The sequence below is a fragment of the Diplotaxodon limnothrissa genome, linkage group LG12 (assembly GCF_057381915.1).
Source record: "Diplotaxodon limnothrissa isolate DT_005_m linkage group LG12, D_limnothrissa_male_GT1.1, whole genome shotgun sequence".
In the NCBI taxonomy this organism is placed as follows: domain Eukaryota; kingdom Metazoa; phylum Chordata; class Actinopteri; order Cichliformes; family Cichlidae; genus Diplotaxodon; species Diplotaxodon limnothrissa.
This window is the reverse complement of record NC_140607.1, coordinates 38,338,541-38,355,173: the sequence shown is the minus strand read 5'-3', so window position 1 is coordinate 38,355,173 and position 16,633 is coordinate 38,338,541. Positions and strand designations below refer to the sequence as shown.

At 40.0% G+C, this 16,633-nt stretch overlaps 1 protein-coding gene across 1 annotated transcript; it reads right to left on the bottom strand.

The window, feature by feature from the left end:
* Window positions 1-4,554: 4,554 nt before the first annotated feature.
* Window positions 4,555-11,985, bottom strand: LOC146621872 (uncharacterized). Its single transcript, XM_085368581.1, has 5 exons — window positions 11,970-11,985; window positions 11,477-11,536; window positions 8,432-9,040; window positions 7,045-8,232; window positions 4,555-6,968 (listed from the first exon to the last, which is right to left on the bottom strand). Exons 1-5 carry the CDS (start codon window positions 11,983-11,985, stop codon window positions 4,555-4,557), a joined length of 4,287 nt encoding a protein of 1,428 aa, XP_085224707.1.
* Between the last annotated feature and the right edge of the window lie 4,648 nt (window positions 11,986-16,633).

Genomic DNA, 16,633 nt, shown 5'->3' with positions numbered 1-16,633 from the left:
ATTTAAATCAAATATCTGCTGATTGTAAATTGTTTACGAATCAACCTTAAAATCAGTCAGATGAACCAAAGAGTCTGTTGTGCTCGTATGTAAAAATAATGTAGTACAGACTCTCCTTTAATGCACCAGCAGCTACATCTGCATTCTCGTACTCCAAACGTAGTATTTTGTGCTGAAATATTACAAATTGTATTAAATGCAGCGAAAATCATTTCTCCATGTAGCTGAAATCTGACAATAATTTTAATCACCTCATGAAATGCTGCAGGACGAGTCATTCAGAAGTTTTCTATGAACTCTGTGATCTCCTTTTCATGAATTTTCTGCAGGTTTTATTTTTCATCCTTGATGTTTGCAATCTTCATTTGGTCCTTGTGTTTTGTCAGCAAATCTCTGATTTTTGTCAGATTTCCTCTCTTCTTAGACAGACATACTTGTTCTGCCTTTTATAACTTAAAAGGCAACGTCTTATTAAGTGGACCCGACCTAAATAACACACTACTGGGTGTCCTTATGCGTTTTAGGAAAGAGCCTGTAGCATTTTCAGCTGATGTGCAACAAATGTTTTATTGTTTTGAAGTGAGAGAGGATCATAGGGATTATCTGAGATTCCTTTGGTATAAAGATAATGATCCCGACCAAGGTATTTGTGACTATAGAATGAGGGTTCATGTTTTTGGGAATAGCCCTTCCCCAGCTGTGGCTATTTATTGTATGAGGCGTGCTGCAGTCGAGGGAGCAGAAGAGCACGGGCATGATGCAAATCAGTTTGTAATGAGACATTTTTACGTTGATGATGGTCTCGCATCCACAGCAACAGTGGAAGAAGCTGTTGAGACACTCACAAGCACTCAAAAGATGCTGGCACAGTCAAACTTAAGGCTACATAAAATAGCCTCTAATGACCACAAAGTAGTGGAAGCGTTTCCTGCTGCCGAGAGAGCCAAGGATCTAAAAGACTTGGATTTAGAGTTGGACGACATACCCCTGCAAAGGAGCTTGGAGGTACTGTGGAATCTTAAAAAGGACTGTTTTACCTTTCACGTCACCACTGAACAAAAGCCGTTCACCAGGAGAGGTGTCTTGGCCACTGTTAACAGTCTGTATGACCCGCTGGGTTTCGTGTCACCCATCACAATGCAGGGAAAAGCTCTTCTCCGTGAATTGACCTCAGAGCAAAAGAACTGGGATGAATCACTTCCTGCAGAAAGAGAAGATGAATGGAGCAGATGGAGAAGCTCATTGAAGGATCTTGAGTGGCTACAGATACCGAGGTGCTACTTCCCATTCTCCCAGGCCATTGCTGTGAAAAAAGAACTGTGCATATTTTCAGATGCCTCCACCACGGCTATAGGAGCAGTGGCATATCTGAGAGCTCTTGATGGTGAAGGTCAGTGGCACACAGGTTTCATCATGGGCAAGTCCAAAGTAGCCCCAAGACCCGCCCACACTGTTCCTAGATTGGAGTTATATGGTAAATGGTAAATGGCCTGTATTTATATAGCGCTTTACTAGTCCCTAAGGACCCCAAAGCGCTTTACATATCCAGTCATCCACCCATTCACACACACATTCACACACTGGTGATGGCAGCTACATTGTAGCCACAGCCACCCTGGGGCGCACTGACAGAGGCGACTGTGCAGCAGTGTTAGCTGTAGAGATGTACGAACTCATTAGAGATGAGATTGACATTGAAGTAGACACTGTCAGATTTTTCACAGACAGTAAAATCGTTCTTGGTTACATACACAACAACACAAAGAGGTTCTACACTTACGTGGCTAACCGAGTGATTAGAATCAGAAAGACTACACATCCAGCACAGTGGTTTTACATAGCCACTAGTGACAATCCAGCAGACACAGCCACTAGACCGATTGCAGCTTCTGCATTGGCTTCTACAAACTGGTTTAGTGGTCCTTCCTTTTTGACACAACGCGACATAGAGAAGTCTCACTGGGATAGTTTCACACTGATCGATCCTGACACAGATGCAGAGATCAGACCTGATATAACAAGTTTTGTTACCAAAGCCTCAGTAACACAGCTAGAGCCATGCCGTTTTGAAAGATTCTCTCATTGGATGAGATTGTGTCGCACTATTGCATCACTAAAGCGTGTGGCAGCATCATTCAAGAAAACAAACACAGAAGGTAAAGGCTGGAAGTGTTTCAGTGAAACTAACACTGCAGATGAAGCGTCTAAAGCAGCAAAGTTCATCATTCACACAGTACAAAGTGAAATGTTCAAAGAAGAGTACAGATGCATAAAAGAAAATCTGCCACTTCCAAAACAAAGCTGTCTTCAAAGGTTAAATCCAGTTATTGATGAAGATGGGCTCCTCAGACTAGGAGGTCGATTGGCACCTGCTAACCTAACAAAAGATGAGAAACATCCACTCATTATCCCAAATGCTCATCATATAGCCATCCTTCTTATTAGATACTATCATGAGAAGGTAGCGCATCAGGGGTGTCACCTAACAGAAGGAGCGCTCAGAGGTGCTGGATTTTGGATTATTGGCAGTAAACGGCTCGTCTCTTCTGTTATTTACAAGTGTGTTCTTTGTCGAAAGTTTCGAGGACGACTTCAGACCCAAAAGATGGCAGATTTACCCGTGGACAGGCTGACACCAATGCCACCGTTCACTAGTGTAGGACTGGATGTCTTTGGACCCTGGACGGTCACCACACGTCGCACCAGAGGAGGGAGTGCAGACAGTAAACGCTGGGCTGTGCTTTTCACCTGCATGTCCATGAGAGCTGTGCACATTGAGCTCATTGAAACAATGTCAACATCCAGCTTCATCAATGCGCTGAGGAGATTTTTCTGCATCCGTGGACCTGCTCAAATACTCAGATCTGATAGAGGTACAAATTTTGTTGGAGCATGCAATGAGTTGCAAATTGATCACAAGGACACAGAACTAAACGCATACCTGCAAGGGAAAGGATGCACATGGCTGTTTAATCCCCCACACTCATCGCACATGGGTGGATCGTGGGAGAGACTTATTGGAGTAGCAAGATGCATCCTAGATGGTATTCTGTTGAAAGCCGTACATGTCCAACTAACGCATGAAGTGTTAAGTACATTCATGGCAGAAGTAATGGCAATAATGAATGCAAGACCACTTGTACCAGTCTCAGCAGATCCAGACAAACCAAACCTTCTCACTCCAGCAATGCTCCTTACACAAAAGGTCAATGCATTATCTGCACCAACAGGAAGCTTTGGACCGCCAGACCTCTACTCAAAGCAATGGAAGCAAGTACAGTGTTTGGCAGACTCTTTTTGGAAACAGTGGAAAAGTGAATATCTTTCAACACTACAGCAAAGGAGAAAATGGACTGATGATAAAACAAACATAAAAATTGGTGATGTTGTGTTATTGAAAGATGCTCTCGCACACAGAAATGACTGGTCCACGGGAAAAGTTGTAAGAACATTTGAGAGCAAGGACAATAAGGTTCGAAAAGCAGAAGTAAAGACTGTGAAAGATGGAAATGAAAAAGTGTTTTTGAGACCCATCGCTGATATGGTTTTGCTTTTATCAAGTGATAAATAAGTGTTTGAAATAGCCCTAAACTGTTCAAAATGTTTATTAGAAAAGTTTGTTGTAGTGGCACAATTATATTGTACCAGGCGGGGAGTGTTCTGCCTTTTATAACTTAAATCGGATATTATAGTTGTAAGCTGCCCTAGAGCTCCCTCTGGTGGCTGCTTTGTAATATGGGTTCGGTTACTTTGGGAAAGGAAAAAATGAGAACGTCAAGAAGAAATAAAAGATGGCGGAAAGTGATACCGTAATGTTATTGTTCTAAGCTGATACGGACCTTAAAATGTTGTTGCCTTGGACAAGATATGTCTGTAAGTATGAGTGTCGATAAAATAATTATTATCTTTTGTTTTGTGTAAAAATGGTACGATAATTTGTACATTTGAAAGTTTTATCTTGTTAGCTTGCAGTAAGAGTGTAACAAGCTAGTTTACAATGTTAGTTAGCTAATACAGTATTTTGTACTTTCAGTTTTACGATGGTCAAAGAGAAAGCAATGGTCAGAGGCCATTCTTCAATAAATCAGCGCAAAAAGGAAAATAAGTCTGGTTATTGGAGCATCGTTATCTCGCTGTCTAGCTGGTGAAACCAAGAGACTCAGGGCGAGGACAGCATAATACTTATATTTATTTAATAATAAATATTTCTAATTACAGCAAGCATGCAAATATCTAATAAGCTTCTTCTATTGTTTAATACGCTGGTGCCTGCAATAATCTAAATAAAATATACCAAAAAATTAAACAGCGTTTCAAATATTTTCTAAAACCTTAAGTTACATGGCAGCAATTCATCCTGCATGCATCATTGACATCATATAAGGTACAAAATGAAACACAATCCTGAAAATATAAAAGCTAAATCAAGAATTCCATCTGTAATTGTAAAATGTTTACAAACTGACCATAAAATATATCTCTTCATCTCAACATTTAATGTACAGAAAATATTTTATCCAGCTGAGCTCTGTCACAAAAAGTAGAAAAAAAATCTCATGAAATGCTGCAGGGAGATTTTGTCTCAACTTCATCCAGAAGTTTTTGTATTAGTTCACTTATTTCTGTTTCATGGATTTTCTGCAGGTTTTCTTTTTCTTCCTCATTTTTTTCATTCTTCATTTGACCCTCATGTTTTATCAGCAACTCTTGGATTTTTTTCACATTCCCTCTCTCCTTAGACAGACACTTCACCACAGCACTGATGTCTCCAAGATGTTTTTCTCTCTTTTGTTTTTCAGTGTGCTCAGCCAGAGCCTTTAACAGGTCATACTTCTCATCTTTGTCTTTAATCTTCTTCTCGTGCTCCTCCTTCTGAGCTGCAAACTCTTTGTTGTGTTTCTCTTTGAAATCATTGAACTCTTCAGCTTTCTTTCTGGTCTCATCTTCATGCATCTTCTTCAGCTTTTCCACACGTATTTTATAGTTTCCTTCCAGCTGATTTCGTTCTTTCTTCTCCTTTTCTCTCCTCTTTTTGTCTTCTTCTTTTCTTTTCTTTTCATGTTTTTCTATTTCCTGCTGTATTTTTTCCTTCTCTTCTTTCAGTCGTTTTTCCTCCTCCTGTCGTCTCTGTTCATCTTCTTCTCTTTGTTTCTCTCTTTCTTCTCTTCGTTCTTTCTCCCAGGCTTCCTGTTTTCTTTTCATCTCTTCTCTGCTCTCTTTCAGTTTTTTGGCCATAATTTTCTTTTCCTCTTTTTCTGACTGAATTTGTTTGTCCAACATTTCAAGCTTCATTTTAAACTCCAGCCTACATCTTTCTTCTTTCTCTTCCCGTTTCCTGTTCTCTTTTTCTCTTGCTTCCTGTTCTTTCTTTCTCTTCTCTTCATGCTCCTTTTTCATATTTTCTTCCATCTCTTTGATTTTCAGCTCTGCTTCCTGCTGTATTTTTTCTTTCTCTTCTTTCAGTCGTTTTTCCTCCTCCTGTCGTCTCTGTTCATCTTCTTCTTTTTGTTTCTCTCGTTCTTCTCTTCGTTCTTTCTCCCAGGCTTCTTGTTTTCTCTTCATCTCTTCTCTGCTCTCTTCCAGCTTTTGATCCACACTTTTCTTTTCCTCTTTTTCTGAGTGAATTTGTTTGTCCAACATTTCAAGCTTCATTTTAAACTCCAGCCTACATCTTTCTTCTTTCTCTTCCCGTTTCCTGTTCTCTTTTTCTCTTGCTTCCTGTTCTTTCTTTCTCTTCTCTTCATGCTCGTTTTTAATATTTTCTTCCATCTCTTTGATTTTCAGCTCTGCTTCCTGCTGTATTTTTTTCTTCTCTTCTTTCAGTCGTCTTTCCTCTTCCTGTCGTTTCTGTTCATCTTCTTGTCTTCGTTTCTCTCGTTCTTCTCTTCGTTCTTTCTCCCAGGCTTCTTGTTTTCTCTTCATCTCTTCTCTGCTCTCTTCCAGCTTTTGATCCACATTTTTCTTTTCCTCTTTTTCTGACTGAATTTGTTTGTCCAACATTTCAAGCTGCATTTTAAACTCCTGCCTACGTTTTTCTTCCTCCTCTTCCCGTTTCCTGTTCTCTTCTTCTCTCGCTTCCTGTTCTTTCTTTCTCTCCTCACGCTCCTTATTTAGATATTCCTGCATCTCCTTGAGTTTCTGGTCTCTTTCCTGCTGTATTTTTTCTTTCTCTTCTTCCATTCTTTTTTTGATGGCTTCCTTTTCTTCCTCATGTTTTCTTTCTAGCTCCTCTCTTTCTGTCTTCATCTCTTCTTCCTTCTCCTTCAGGATTCTCTTCATTTCCTTCTTTATCGCTGCTTCAGCTTCTTCCAGCATCTCATTGGTGAAGCAGTTTCCTCCATTGTCCTTCACCATGGTGTCAATCTTTGTCATCAGCTCACTGACTTGTTGGCGGTTCTCTTTGTCTACATTATTGAACACATGGTATCTTCCTCCACAGTCAGCAATCAGCTTCTTAAAGGAATCATCACACATCATTTTAATATAATCTTCAGTGGATATTTCGTCACGTTGTAGTGAATCTCCTTCAGTAAAAAGAATGATGGTGAACTTTTCTGAATTCGGCCCAAAACCTTCCTTTATAAGTTTTAATGTCTCCTTCTCCTCTGGTGTGAGACGACCAATTCTTAACACCAGCAGGAAGACATGTGGTCCTGGAGCCAGAAGACTGACACATTTCACCATCTCCTCATGAACTTCTTCATGTGACAGAGTTGTGTCAAACAGACCAGGAGTGTCAACCACAACAACCGGACGGCCGTCCACCTCACCCTGTTCTTTCTGACACTGTTTGGTGACTGATGTTTGATTTGGCATGGCTTTAAACTCTCTCCTTCCTAGGATGGTGTTTCCTAATGAGCTCTTTCCACTGCCGGTCTTTCCTATCAGCACAATCCTGAGAGGCTCCGTGTTCTGCTTCTCTTCATCACCTGTAAAAACATGATTTTCTTTAAATGTGAACAGTTTATAAAGTAGATGTTAGAATATAATGTCGAACATGATTAATGATTAAAAAAACAACAACATTAAATTACTTACGAGTGACCATATTTTTAGTTATCAGATCAATCTGGGCTCGAGCAAATGTTACAGCTGTGTAGCAGCATGGTTTGTTTGTACATCTCATCTGATCCACAGTGTCCAACAACTTGGGGATCTGCTCTTTATCCTTGATGTTAACAATAACAGGCCTTTGTCCATAACGTTGACAGACCTCCTGGATATTTGGGTCTTTGCTTACAAAGTTACCAACAGCTGGATCTGTAGGATCTGAGTCCACGGTGAACAGAATCATGGTGAAGTCATTGACTCGAGAGCTGAATGTGTTCTGGATGGTCTCTAACTCTCCCTTGTCTTCATCAGTGAGGGGAGCCACAGGTAGGACCAGGATGAAGGCATGGACACCCTCAGGATCACAGAGGGAGATACACCTGAGTGATTCCTCCATCACTGCCTCCTGAGGTTTTCCATACAAGGCAGGCAGCTCCACCAGGGAAACCCAACGTCCACACACCTCTCCCTGATGTTTAACACACTCTGATGAGTTGGAGGCTGAATGAAGCTCAGTCTGACCTAAAATGGCCTTGGCTGCTGACGTCTTCCCTGCTCCTCTCCTCCCACACAGAACCAGGTTTAAAGATGGTTTGATGAGTTCAGATTCTATTCTTCTGATCTTTTCAGGTGGTTCTTTTATGTCTTCAGACTTTGGTCTGATGGTCTCTTCGGTGACTGTGAGGAATTTTCCTTTGTTCTCATGCACGATGTTCTCAATCTTCTCCATTAACTGTCGATGATCATTTTCAAACATGTTGTAGTGTCTACCTTCACAATCTCTAAGTAGAGAATTAACAGAAAACCACATCTCCTCCACATCTGTGATGATGACCATTGAGTGTTTAAAGGCATCTCCATTAAACACACTCAGGGTCAAACTGAGAGTTTTTCTGCTCTGCATAGTGAAATCAGAAGGTTTCACCATCAGCAGCAGAACGTTTGGTCCAGGAGGACAGAGACTCACACAGCTCTTCATCTCTTCTCTCGCTGCTTTCAGAGATGGACTTAAGAAGTCGGGAGTTTTCACTACTGTTAAAGGTTTTCCTCTCCACTCTCCATGGAAAACTTGTCTGTCTGGAGAAAATCCTGAAAAATCATAATTTTTCTTCACAATAAAGTTACAGAGTTCTGTCTTCTTTGCTGAGTTTCCTCCAAACAGCAAAATGCAGAGTCTACATCCTGTAAAGGAGCAAAGATACAAACAGGAAATTACTCTCAGACAGTCTGACTGATCCTAAAAGCCTTTTGGTCTTTCTTCACTTTTTCCATCTTCAGTAAATGCTGCTTCATGTTTTTGGTGGATCGTTCCTTCTGAGCACTTTAGAAAGTGTCTTTATGTTAAAATATCTACAGATATAGTTTGGGGTTTTTTACTTACCAACAGGCTGAGGATAATTCAGAGTAACAGGAGCTTCTTTTCTTTGTTCAGCGCTGGTGTGCTGACAGGTCACATGTGTTCCATTGTTCGTTTCTACAATGCGTTTCATGTTTTCTAGTAACTCCCGAATGTTGAGGTTTTCAAGCTGCAGTGACTTGTTTTTACATCGTCTGATCATTTCCTGTATAGGTGTATGATACATGACACTATGCCATAAACCCAGACGCCTCTCTCTGGGTGGTGATATCAGAACCAGTGAATGATCAAAGGAATGATCACTGAAGAAGTTCAGGACTCTGCAGAGTCTCGTTTTTTGATGCTCATTGAAGTCTTCAGGCTGTAGAACCAGCAGGAACACATGAGGTCCAGGATCAGAGAGCCTCACGCAGTTGTTCACATGTTCCTTTAATTTCTCCACTGAGATGTTTGGATGAAGCAGATCTGGAGTGTTGATGAGAAATATTTCTTTCCCTTGAATGTGTCCACTGACTCTCACACATCGGTCCAGTTCTTCCTCAGGGTTGAACTTGTTCTCTCTCAGTATAAAGTTTCCCACTGAGCTCCTCTCAGACCAGCTGTTCCCCAGCAGGACAGCTCTGAGCTCAGACACTGAAACGACAGCAAACACAAACACTGAACAAAGAATCTTTCAAAGTTAATACAAGCAGAAACAACATTATATCATAGGTTTCAATTAATCTAAATTTAATGATTTTCCACTTGTAACCACTGAGTTGTAATTATTGAAAAATGCGCAAAAATTGTCAGTTTGTTTAAATATGTGTTATTTTTTTCTAGTATTTATGGATCATTACTGAGCCATAGATATATATTCACATGTGAGAATACTACATAAAGTTTGAGAGCTGAAAAATAAAATTAACCTCTGTTAAAAGCTCAGTTTTAAATCCACAGAATCTGAAGACCAATTTTTTTTTCTTGTTTGGCACAATTTTATTTCTATAATCTCTTTTGATCACCATTGTCACAGAATGCATCAGAATCAGAATCAGAAAGGGTTTTATTGCCAAATGTTGAGCAGGTTTACAACATTAGGAAATTGCTGCGGTGCTTCAGTGCAAACATACACAGCAAATCCAGCATGTCCAAATTAACACTGTCGGATTTGATTTCAACACTATTAAAGTGTCTATATGGGTCCACACCAGAGAGTGTTAATTTAACTCTTTTTGGAGAGTTGGTACGTTAACTCTGATTTAGTGTTAAACACCAAATCTGTCTGGAGTTGATAATTTAACACTTGGTGTTAAGAGTTTATATATTAACTCTCAAAGAGTATTTTAGTTTAACTACGTAAGAGTTATCTTCTAATTCATTCTAAAAAGCGGGAATTTTACTGTTCTGAACTTCTAGAAATTTCTTTTGGAAATAAACATTTACTAAAAAGATGCAATGGTTTTTGAAAAACATTTATTCTGAACTGTGCACCACAATTTCAAAACATTTTCTGAAAGATGTAACAGTATGCATGTTCTCACTTTTATTAGAATTTTGTTTATCAAAAGGTCTGACATGGTAAATGCAAATAACAGCATTCTCATCACTTATTTCTTCAATACAATATGCATGTCCTTCATTCATCCCTTTGTGGAACTTCAACGCACTTCTGCTCTCCCCCATATTCCATCTTCACAAGCATATCCTGTGCGGAGATCGAATAAAAATTAGTTGACACTAATTAATGGCACAAATAATCCAGTAAACAATTGCAGCACAGTAAAAAAAAAAAAGGAATCCTCTTTGAGCCATTACTTGTGTAAAGTATTTTCCCAAAAGACAAGGACACAGGCAACAGGTAATACTGAACTAAATGTAAAACCTCAACCTTTTTCATTTTTACCTAAACCGTGTGCACAAAACTCTGGAGGGATCTATGCTAACGTAGAATCCAGTCAGGACGTCAGCTACTGCTGTTTGCTCGCTTTTTTATGGGCGATCGTTTTCAGGCTTCAAGTAGCACCATTATACCAACATTTCACATTCTAGACATTGTTTTAGGTGTATTTGACCAAACGTTTGACTGAAAATTCACATGCAAGCTTTTTTCAAGGCTGTGGTATTTGCCCGCAAACAATACCTTTCAGCTAGCTAAAACAGAATATTATGCTATCAGCGAGCAACGTGGCTAATGCCTTTCACACAGCTTTGTCTCAACTCCAAAGAGCCACAGAAGTAAAAGCTAATAACAATTGAAACAATCTTTGAAAAAATGACTTACCAAGCATGGCAAACAACTCAAATATGTAGAGCAAAATGTTCTGAAACGGCTTCACTTCAGCTTCGATTGGAGCCGTGCTGGGGGCGGAGTCTGTGAATTTACTCTGTTGGTGTCATAGCCCCTCTAGGAGTTCAGAGTTAAGAGGTCAAGAGTTAATGTTTCCATTGTAACACCTCCAGATTTGACATAGAAACACTCGATTTTAACTACTATCATTTTACACCTCAGAGTTACATTAAAAGAATGTGACTCTGCTTAGAGTAAAATTAACTCTACTTTTGCAAGGAGACTATTAACACCAAAAAATTTAACACTTTTGAATTTGCTGTGTACTGTTATAAATTACGTTTAAATAGACATGAAAATAAAAATAAGAGTAAGAATTAAAAGTGCTAAGTAGATAGATATATACATGATATATACATGATATATACATGAGTGCAGGTGGTTTCAATAAATTTCAATAAATTGCACCAACTTCATGTCTGTGGCATAGAGCTACATGAACACTGGTGTCCTGAATGTTTGATCTGTTAACATGAAGTTAAGGAGACATTTGCTGTAACCTCTCCCAGATATGACCCCCAAAAGTTTACATAAAATAGTTTTCTTCACTTTTCTATACATTATATTAGCTTTAAATGTAAAGAGAGAAAGCAGGATCCGTGCACTAAGAGGTTTTCATGATTCCAAACAGGCTTCACACTTCCTGCTATATTTTGTCTTCACCTGCTCCTGTCTAATGTCTTCCACCTTAAATTGCCCAGTTAAAGTTTGCATTAAACATCTTTTCTTTAAAAACTCACTGTGGGGGGGCACAAAATCAAAGCTCTTCCTGCGACGTCTGGGAAAAGTGTCTTGTGGTCCTGCAAAGATAAAGAAAAACATGCATTGTGCACTGAGACGTGTTATCCTGCAATGACTACATCAGATGGAACAAAGCACTTTTAAAGTCAACAGCTGTATGAACAGATCACATTAGTTCTGGGAAAGATTATTAAACATGACTGTTAATTTTCAGAAAACACATTCTGTCAAATGTTATTGGTTAAACACATTGTTAAAGCATGTTGCATGCAACACAGCAGCCTGGTTCAGCAAAGACACTCAGATGAGACCTGCTGTAAAATATTCACCTGTAGTCACATCGTTTATCCTCTAATAATCACTTTTTCTTCATTTTTTTCACATTTCTCCAAACAGGAGAAACCAAGAAACAATTAAATTACTGTCAGAAAGTGCTTGTAGAGGGTGGTAACTCACAGTTACTGCATGTAAGTGTGACAAAGTAAGACTCACCAGATGCTGCTGCCATGCTGTCATTCAGCTGCAGAACTCACTGACTGTGGAGTTAAAAGAAAAAACAACAATGACTGAGAAAACTGTTTGTTTTTCATGTTTGAACCTCTGACATCGAAGGAGTTTTGCACAGACGGTGCTGGATACAGACACTTGGATGATTTTATGTAAATATTCACAAGAAAGCGAACAAAAACTAGTCTTCAGAAGCACGACTGCCTGTAAAACATGGCAGAAAGTCCCTTTCAGACCGTTGTTCACTTTAAGGTGAATGAAAGTACTCTCAATGAATCATATTCAGTTCTTCCAAATGAACTCTCCTTATTTGAGTCAAGAATAAAGTTGGTGGGGTTCAAACTGAAATCCAAAACTTTTCCGTTTGAGTGTCTAGTGAAGATCATCCACCCTTATTTCAGCATTTACTTAGTGGGTTATTCTCAGTTTCATTTGGCCATGTTGCTATCATTAGTTACAAAGAAACCTAATCTAATATTACAGACTTACCAACCCCATCCCCCCTCCTTTGTGGGGTTTTCAGTCTGAGTCTCAGGATGTTTGTGTGTATTACTTCTAGTCTATGTACCCACCTTGTTTTTCTTGTGCTACAGCTCTCTGGTCACAGCACCTGTTTCACACTCTGACTCCTGGGAAGGATTTCAGTATGGCACCTGCCTGCCCTCTTGCCACCGCTTTGCACCGGATCTCTTTTAACTCAGGTCAGCCCAGCATCGCTCTCTTCAGCTCACCCAGACCTTCAGCTGCTCCTCAAAGTGTCACCAACTCTGCCTGCAACATGAGTCATCTTCCTCTTTCAAATTCATTCAAGCCTGGAGAAGTTTCATACCCACAATAATCACCCACTCCTCTGTCCACAGTTACAGCTTTAGATCTCCACACTATGAGTCGTGTTCAAACATCAAGCCCTGAATCCCTCACCAAGTTTATTCCTTTGCTTAAACTTGTAAATAAAGTTTGTGGAAATTGCTCTGCTGTCTCCACAGTCACATATTGGGCCCCTTTGACACTAAGCTTCCGATCTCTTATTTGTTGTGCAGTGTGTACAGTCAATCAATCAATCAATCAAGGCTTTAGTCGCCACATGCAGGTTGCCCTGCAGTGAAATAGGATTGGATCGACTGGTCCCTAAATGCAATTGACACCCTTTCTCAACAAGAAGTCTGGGCTCGGGTGAGCCTGAGTGCTGAAGATATCTACCTATTCAGAACCATGGTAACAGGGTTCTGGCTGATCGGAGCTGGCTTGGCCCTGACTTATCGGAGATTTAAGAAAGCGGAACCGGCTGTTCAAACCCCCACAAGGCTGCCCGCTGGGATTGGAACGATGGGAGAGGCGTGAGTTTCTCAAAATGGGCTCATTGAGTCAGCACGGATAAGATCTTGGAGAGGCTACGGCTGCTGTGGATACTCAGAATAAGATCTCTGGACGCATATTGGATGACATCTCGGGGAGGCTCACTGTCGTGTCTCAGACATTTGTGTTCACCTGTCCTGATAAAACACCTGGTCGCTGTGTCATAAAATACATGCTCAGCTGCATCTGCATGCACATCCAACAGCAATGTCGAGTAGCCCTGACCATCACTGCTGAGGTCATAAATAAAACCTCCAGATTTGCATATACGAGAACTCTGAGAGGTCAGGTTACTCTCTAATATTTGCTCCCACCAAGCTTAGAGGCTTTACTTGATGAGTTTGCCTCTGTTCAAATTAAACAAGGTAACAAGAAGTCTGTGTTTATCTGTATACAGTGGATGTTATCTACTCTGTGGTCAATGTTCACTTGTTTCAAACGTTATCATTTTCTTCTTTTTGCATGCTGTTACTCATCGACTCACAGGGCATGATACATATCACATTTACTTTATATCTAACTGCAGGTCAAAGGTCGGCTTTATTAATATGAACGTGAGTTAATGATTTAAAAAAGGCCCTTTCTGAATATTCTCTGCTATCAGTTTTATGTTCCTAGATAATCTGAGACTAAGACTTATGAACCTTTTTAAAGATTAATACAAAAGTTTCAGATGTTGGTGCAGACGAGAAAATAACAGTTATGGTCACAAAAATAAAATCTAAAATACTTAAATATAAAAAGAGAAATACATCAATTCATGATGGAATACGCACACGACCTCATACAAGTTGGGTTTTTTGTTTTTTTCCTACAGACTAACAGGAGGTCACACAGGTCACAGTGAGTATTACATTACTGTTACTCAGCTGTATTCCACGTATCGTATTTATTACTCTGATGTCTGTAAACTGATGAAAAGAAGGAAAGTATCCATAACTGTGATGGCCATCAAAGCAAACTTAAAAAACACACCAGATGGGACATGACTGTCTGGAACTTTCTGAAAACCAAATGTTATTTTGACGGCTCCTGGTTATTAACATGAATAGAAGCTGCACTAATACACACAGATCTACGTTTACAAAGTTAACATTCTTACAGTTAAATATTATACTTTTATTATTGACTTTTTTATTGCTCCTAACATTGTAGCTGCAATTAAGTTCATCGTCCCTGGACTTTAGACTCTCCGCTCTTGAACAACAATGCACTGCCCGGCTGGATTAAAAGCGTTACTTTATTAAAATCTGAACAAATTTAAAACAGACGAGCTTTTTGACATAAAATTTTAAAAAAAAATCATTTCACTGGATTTTTGTCTTTGAGATCAAACGTCACAAACAGAACCGCAGAGATCCTGCAATCTGTACATGGACTGATTTTAGTTCTTATTATTGATCAGGTCATCCTGCAGATCTTACCTGAGCTGTGTGTCTGTGACATCACTGTGCTGGGAGCAGAATTCATGCTGACTCTTCAGGTCTTTTAGCTAAAAACAGTCATCATTTGTTATTCCACACGTTTCATGCGACATCGCTTCAAAGTGAAAACTCACCTGTAACAAAGTCTTCTCAGCAGAGTGGGCGGGAGTCTCACTGCTGACATCACTGAGACACCTGAACACCTGATCAATGTTTAACCTGCAAGAAAACTGAGACTGAGAAAATTTTACAGCTGAATAAGACCAAGGTTTCTCTTCGATAAGCAGCCTGCAACTACGTCTGCTGGTTCATTCTTGCATTGTGAGCTGTCAGATTTTAACAGCAGAATTCACAATTTACCAGAGAATCACTGAGAGAGAGAAATGGCATCAAAGTAGGTTTCTCACTGTGGCCAGGCTGACCGTCAGAGCTCTGTTGAGCCAACCATCCCTTTAACGTTAACTAGTAATGACTTCATGAACTTCTTCACAAATAACATTTTAACCATTAGAAAAAACATTACCAATAATCATCCCACAGATGTAATCTGTCCATGAAGCCAGATAACACACACCAATGAGTTAAACTGCAGGAATGTCTTAAAGACATAAAGACCTGGATGGCCGCTAACTTTCTGCTTCTTAATTCAGATCAAACTGAGGTTATTGTACTCGGCCCTGAAAAGCTTAGAAATATGGTATCTAAGCAGATTCTTACTCTGGATGGCATTACCTTGGCCTCCAGTAACGCTGTGAGGAACCTTGGAGTCATTTTTGACCAGGACATGTCCTTCAACGCACATATTAAACAAATATGTAAGACTGCTTTCTTCCATTTGTGCAACATCTCTAAAGTTAGAAATATCCTGTCTCAGAGTGACGCTGAAAAACTAGTTCATGCATTTATTACTTCCAGGCTGGACGACTGTAATTCATTATTATCAGGAAGTCCTAAAAACTCCCTGAAAAGCCTTCAGCTGATCCAAAATGCTGCAGCAAGAGTCCTGACAGGGACTAGAAAGAGAGAGCAGATTTCTCCTGTTTTGGCTTCCTGTTAAATCCAGAATTCAAAATCCTGCTCCTCACATACAAGGTCTTAAATAATCAGGCCCCATCTTATCTTAATGACCTTGTAGTACCATATCACCCTATTAGAGCGCTTCGCTCTCGCTCTGCAGGCCTACTTGTTGTTCCTAGAGTATTTAAAAGTAGAATGGGAGGCAGAGCCTTCAGTTTTCAGGCCCCTCTTCTGTGGAACCAGCTTCCAGTTTGGATTCAGGAGACAGACACTATCTCTACTTTTAAGATTAGGCTTCAAACTTTCCTTTTTGCTAAAGCATATAGTTAGGGCTGGACCAGGAGACCCTGAATCCTCCCTTAGTTATGCTGCAATAGATGTAGGCTGCCGGGGATTCCCATGATGCATTGAGTTTTTCCTTTCCAGTCACCTTTCTCACTCACTATGTGTTAACAGACCTCTCTGCATTGAATCATATCTGTTATTAATCTCTGTCTCTCTTCCACAGCATGTCTTTATCCCGTCTTCCTTCTCTCACCCCAACCGGTCGCAGCAGATGGCCCCGCCCCTCCCTGAGCCTGGTTCTGCCGGAGGTTTCTTCCTGTTAAAAGGGAGTTTTTCCTTCCCACTGTCGCCAAAGTGCTGCTCATAGGGGGTCATTTCTCTGTATCTATTATTGTAGGGTCCACCTTACGATATAAAGCACCGTAAGCAGCTGTTGTTGTGATTTGTTGCTGTGTAAATAAAACTAAATTGAAAGTGAAAGAGCAGCAACTGTCCCAAAGGAAAGAATGAAACAAGATCGTCAGACAGATGACTTTGTTATTAATTCAGTGTATTTGATCACTTTGC

Excerpts from the sequence above, each read along its gene's own strand:
- LOC146621872 (XM_085368581.1), bottom strand. Across the intron at positions 8,233-8,431 it reads GAATTATCCTCAGCCTGTTG|GATGTAGACTCTGCATTTTG; the intron begins GTAAGTAAAAAA and ends GCTCCTTTACAG. Across the intron at positions 6,969-7,044 it reads TCTGATAACTAAAAATATGG|ATAAACTGTTCACATTTAAA; the intron begins TCACTCGTAAGT and ends AACATCTACTTT.